The following is a 6,274-nucleotide window of genomic DNA, read 5'->3' on the forward strand; positions in this document are numbered from 1 at the left end:
ACTAGAGGGTCGAGGAAAAGGCTTGGAAATGGTGGCATCAGATATCAGAGGGTTGATCTTCATCATTGATGACTCAATCATTTTATGAATTTGCGTATTGTTTCTTAATTACATCTTTCTTGTGGCTATGATGTGGCATTATTTTGTATTTGATTTTGTGAACTCTTAAATTATACATACGCATTCCTTGTAATCTTTCATTGATTAATATATTTCATTTTTGTCTGTTTAAAAATAAAAGAAAGTTCTTTAAAAATTTCATTAAAAATTGTAAAATTCGAACAAAATGTCAAATAAATATGAATTATTTCTTCCTAAAATGGGTAAGATACCTTTTAAGAAATTTGTTCGGCTCTTTTCAGAATATTTATTTTTAAGAAAAAATGTCAAATAAATATGAATTATTTCCATAGTTTTCAGAATCGGCTCGGTCATCGACTCGGCGGGGGTACTGGGTCAATGGGTCAATGGTCGAACCAGTGAGTCATTGGTCGAACCGCATGACTGAACCGGAACCACTCGGATGACTCGGTTAGATAACTCGGTCCTTAGATTAAATTTATATAGTTATATAACCGGATTAACTCGGATTAACTCGGATTTAATCGGTGACTCGGTCACTTTAGAAACTAAAATAATGACCCCTATAAAATAAGAAAAAAACTATCCAACAATAATAATTTCATAGCTAATTGCTCAAATTCAAAACATAGTCATAACTCAAAATACATCTTGGTAGTAAAAATCCAAATAGATCCCAAAAAAGTATGATTCCAACATAAATTAAAAAAAGAGATTGCCCCTGTTATAAAAATTCAAAAAGATCCCAAGAAAATATAATTCCAACACAAGTATTATCATCAATAACATCTTAATTCCAAGGAGTCAATATTGATTGAATTTGAAGCTCATCAAGGAATTCAACATCTTCTCCAGCAGCTTCATCAAAAACATTACTTTGATCCATGTTTTCTGCATTAGTGTCAGGTGCATCATTGCCATAATCATCATCCTCATCCAAATTCAATCCATCTATGAAAACATCAATTTAAATAAATATTAACAATTGGTATATAACCATATAGTGAAATTATGAAATTTTAACCTTATAAGAAAACACATACATACCAATATCATTTGAAATAGGTTGGATGGTCATATTGGCAAGATCATTGCGTAATGATTCCAACTCCTCAACTGTTAAAAATGGCGGTGAATCCTCCAACACCCAATTATCATGATGATCATCAAGTAATTCATCATTGATGGGGTCATAGTTTCGAATTTTGTTGTTCCTATAATTCATTATAAAAATATAAAGATTTCTATCTAAATGTAAAAATAAAAAATGATGAACATATAAGGTTTATTGTGAACAATCCCATTATGCAAAGAAACAAACACTATTTTATCAATGGATTAATATAACTAAAATATAGTAGAAATACATACCTATTTTCTAGCATTAAGTTGTAACGAACAAAGACTAGATCGTTAAGCCTTTGATGCTCCAACCTATTTCTTTTTTTTGAGTGAATATGCTCAAACACACTCCAGTTTCTCTCGCAACCAGAAGAGCTACAAGTTTGACTTAGAACCCGAATTGCCAATTTTTGCAAATGTGGTGCTTGACACCCGTAAAGTTCCCACCATTCATCTATAAAATTGCAAAATTTCATCAATTAATACAGTATTACCGTAAGTTTATATGATACAATGAAAGGTAAGATATTTGTAAATGGATCATCGTAAGTGTATATGATACAATGAAATGTAAGATACCTGGAAATGGTGAATTTCGAGCTTCTACAGCAGATTTCCTTCCAAAGTCGCCCTCGGAATTTCTAAATATACTTGTCTCAGTATTTAACTTTGCTCGCAACTCATGATTATTACGAGCATACTTTTCAATGACATCTATAAGACCAGATGTGGTGGACTTGTGTTTCTCAAACTCAGGACTGAATCTACAAGATGGATTTAACCAATAACCAGCAGCATGAAGATTTTTTCGAAGTTGTGAATCCCATCGATCATCTATGATCTTCAAGTAAGGCTCCACTTTTGTCTTATTTCTTTGAAACCTCTTCACCATCTCCTCTCTAGCCTTATACATATTTCTGTAAAGAAAACCCATAGCAGGTTTATCTTCACTGTCCACGAGACGCAACACACATACAAGTGGTTCTGTGAGTTTCACTATGTCAGCACAAGCAGTCCAAAAGTTAGTGTTCAAGACTTGTTCCACAAATTGTTTGGCCTTGGCTTCTTTTGCATAAGCAGAAGTTGTCCATTCTTGAGATGTTACCATGGCTCTAAGTGCATTTTTCTGAGACAAAATACTCTGCAAAGCAATGAAATTAGTGGCAAAGCGAGTTGGAGCAGGACGAAGTATCTCTCTTCCATGAGTAAATTTCCTCATCAAATACAATGGATAGCAATGATTATATATATACTTGGTAACATTTGTGGCATGTGAAACTGCCTCTTTAACTTCAGGTAATTTTCCAATGTCTTGAAACATCAAGTTAATGCAATGAGCTGCACAAGGAGACCAATACAGGCCAGGGAACTCTTTTTCCAATAACCTACCAGCAGCAACATAGTTTGCAGCATTATCTGTCACTATCTGAACAACATTTTCAGAGCCAATATATAACACTATTTCCTTGAAAAGCTTAAACAACATCTCACCAGTTTTTGAAGCACCTGAAGCATCAACAGATTTGATAAAAACTGTTCCTTTAGGGCAATAAACTAAAAAGTTTATCAGAGTTCTCCTAACCCCGTCAGTCCACCCATCTGCCATAAGAGTACAACCAGTATTCTTCCAAATCTCACGGTATTTCTCTATCTTTTTCTTTGTTTCATCAACCCACTTATTTAGCAAAGGACCACGCAAATCATGTATAGAAGGAGCTTTATATCCGGCTCCCATGCAACAAAGAGCATCGACCGCAGACTGAAAATATGGTGAATTTGCTGCATTGAAGGGAATAGATGCAGCAATGAACCATTTTGCAAGTGCAAGATCACACTTTTCTACAACTTCCTTGGTTTGCAAAACACTTTTTATAGTAGGCTGTGATCCAGGAGTTGTTCTAGGCAAAAAGTAATTATCAAAGCTTCCATTGTTCGTTCCCTTTTGAGATGCAACAACCACTGACCTAGGTTGTTCTCTTTGTGTTTGCTCTTCACGATTTTGTTTCATCTTAAAGCGGACTTCTTCAGGAGCTTGGCTGCATGCTTCGACTTGTCCAGTTTCTCCAGCCAAGTGTAACTTTAATCTATTAATTCCACCTCCCTTCATAACTTTGTTACAATAGATACATTGTGGTTTTTCTTTGTCACCGTCTAGGACAATTTTAGCGTGACCCCAAGCTATATCGGTTTTTGCCCTAACATTCCTTTGAGTTTGAGATTCTTGAGTCGAAGCTTCTGCTGATGGTTGTGTTGGTGCTTCAGAAGAGGCCATAACTAATCACAAATACATATGATATATCAGAGACATTTACATTACATTTACATGGAATTATGAAACAATCAGAATTAAACATTAACATGAAATGAACCATTTAACAATCAGTTTATCAGAATCAACAACGTACGTGGAATGAGGAGTATAAAACAGAGGAGAGGAGAGGAGTCAGTATAAAACATGGAATAAGTATAAAACAGAGGAGTCAACATTAAACATGGAATGAGGAATCAACATATAAACAATCAGAGATTCATAATTAAACATGAAATTAAACATTAAACAATCAGAATCTACATGAAATTAAACATTAAACAAGAAATCAAAACAACAAATCAAAAAGAAGCAAAGAATAACAATCTAAAAAAAAAAAGGGTTCTCTGCAACGACGGTGTACGTACGTGAGATAAGCGGAAGCGGAAGCGGCGATGGCGATGGCGATGGCGATGGCGAGGGCGACGGCGACCTGGAGTTTTCGCGGCGGCGACGGAGAATGGCGTGGAGTGGACCGGTTTCGTTTTAGCTTCTCTTCTCTCTGTACGTGAAAACTAAGAACAGAGTATGAGGTTTCGTTTTAGTTTCTCTGACCCTTCTAATTCCGGTTTTTTTTTTTTTTTTCAATTAACAAATCCAAAACGACGTCGTTTTGGTAAGCAAAAAAAAAAAAAAAAAATTGAACCGGTCTGACCCACGACTCGGCCGAGTCACCGGTTTTGACCGGGTTATCTGCATGGCCGATCCAAATGATGGCTCGAACCGGCCTACCCACCGGTTCACGGTCCGACCGGTCCGACCGGCCGGTCCGAGCCGAGTCTGAAAACTATGATTATTTCATGAGTAATTGAGTATTATCTCTCAAAATAAAAGTGTACATCAAAAGCAGAGGTTCTAAATCCTTTCGCTTTCTAGCTCACTTATGGAGTACAATGTGTTGTGGGTGGATTTGGGGTCCCACTCATTCCCCACTCATGACTTAACGTACACTCTCAAGTCTACTAGTATAGTGAGATTGATTCCGTCTAGCTTTGAAATTCTGAAATTCAATTCTAACTTGATTTCCACACAAAAAACAATATGTCACATTTTATCATGACTAAGAGCATCCATATTACTCCCTCCGTCCTTTAATACAGTTGATCTTATTACGTATGTCAATGCATAACTTTGAGCTTAAATATCTTGAATAATATATTAGAAAAAATTATGAAAATTTGATATTTTGAAAATACTCATCGAGACGAATCTAACGACATCTTATATGATGTTATTTATCTTTGTATATTAGTTGAAAAATACGGTCAAAGTTAGTTAGGTCAAAATTAAAAAAATTCCAAATGGGTCAAGTATTAAGGCATGGAGGGAGTAGTAGGGTCTTTATCATTTAAAATCCGGTACCTAATAGGTATTCCTAATGTGAAAAAAAATTGGGGATCTCTTGAGATCTAGAGTCTCACTTAAGATCCACAATCTTAAGTGGGTCCACATACCACTTTTTAATAAATAATTATTGGTGGAACCCGTTTAGACCTTTTGAGTTTTGATAGAGAATCTCTATTGGAGTGGTTGAGTACCTATTAGATACTACTCCCTCCGTCCCAAATTGTAAGACGTTTTGGCAATTTCACACGTATTAAGAAATGTAATTAATATTGCGTGGAGAAGAGAAATTATGAGTTGTTTTACAAAATTATCCCTAATAAATGGTATGGAAAAGATAAGTGAAATAATTGAAAGAAGAGAGTAATTAATAGTTAAGGATATAATAGGAAAAGTAACATAAATATTTCATTGGTATTGTAAAGCAACATATAATTTAGGACAATTTTTTTTTCAAAGCCACATACAATTTGGGACGGAGGGAGTATTATTGAAAAATAATTAAAAAATAATATGTCCATGTGGGACCCGTTTAAGACATCAAATATAAAAATCTCCATTATGGATGTTCTAAGAATCTAAATAGTCACATAAGATTCATTCATTAGCTAACTAAAATATGTCAATAATTATAAAAACACTATTTAATATGTCAATAACTTGTTAAGGAAACAAAAAAATAGTAGGTTGATATTGAAAAATGAAATCAACAATTTTTTACTTTTAAAAAGTTGAATTAACAGCTTTTCATCACTTTTTTTTATAATTAATATTCTAACAAATTTCACTACCAGAAAAGTACCGTATTACATGGTGGCTGGTTATACAGGATAGATACCATAGAAATGTCATGGTAATCCAAAAAAACAAATTAGTTAATCATTGCCACAAAAATTAAAGATTAATGCGAATACTTTGAGTAATTAGTAGTGGAAGACAAATATGATAACTCTGAAATCATTGATGGACCTACATATATCACTTCTCACCAACAACACAGTCTTGCATTTTTGCTGCAACCTTTGCACGTCAATGTCTTTTTCATTGGGAAAACAGTGCCGACCATTATCTACTTCGCCATCCCTAAACCTAATCATCCACTAAAATAAACTGAAATTTACACGAAAAATTATGTTAACAAATACTATTTTAAAGACGTTGTTAAAGCATTCATAAGAAATTTTATCTTGAAAATAAATCAAACATATATAAAAATCATAATTACATTATTTTTTATGTGAAAATTATTATTTATTTTTTTTGGTCAAGTAGCCTAGTGGCTAGAGCTCGCACAATTTAATTGTGGAGAAGTGGAGTGTCCGGGGTTCGAACCCCGGCTCCTGCATATAATATGCAATATCCCTACCAATTGAGTTAAGCTCACGGGCATTTGTTACTATTTGTTATATCAATTTTAAA

At 34.2% G+C, this 6,274-nt stretch overlaps 1 protein-coding gene across 1 annotated transcript; it reads right to left on the reverse strand.

Annotated features, from left to right (window-relative positions):
• Positions 1–701: 701 nt before the first annotated feature.
• LOC112422040 (uncharacterized) lies at positions 702–3,475 on the reverse strand. Its single transcript, XM_039834648.1, has 4 exons — positions 1,783–3,475; positions 1,453–1,657; positions 1,129–1,295; positions 702–1,032 (listed from the first exon to the last, which is right to left on the reverse strand). Exons 1-4 carry the CDS (start codon positions 3,473–3,475, stop codon positions 872–874), a joined length of 2,226 nt encoding a protein of 741 aa, XP_039690582.1. The 3' UTR covers positions 702–871.
• Between the last annotated feature and the right edge of the window lie 2,799 nt (positions 3,476–6,274).

This window comes from Medicago truncatula, chromosome 5, assembly GCF_003473485.1.
Source record: "Medicago truncatula cultivar Jemalong A17 chromosome 5, MtrunA17r5.0-ANR, whole genome shotgun sequence".
Classification (NCBI taxonomy): Eukaryota; Viridiplantae; Streptophyta; class Magnoliopsida; order Fabales; family Fabaceae; genus Medicago; species Medicago truncatula.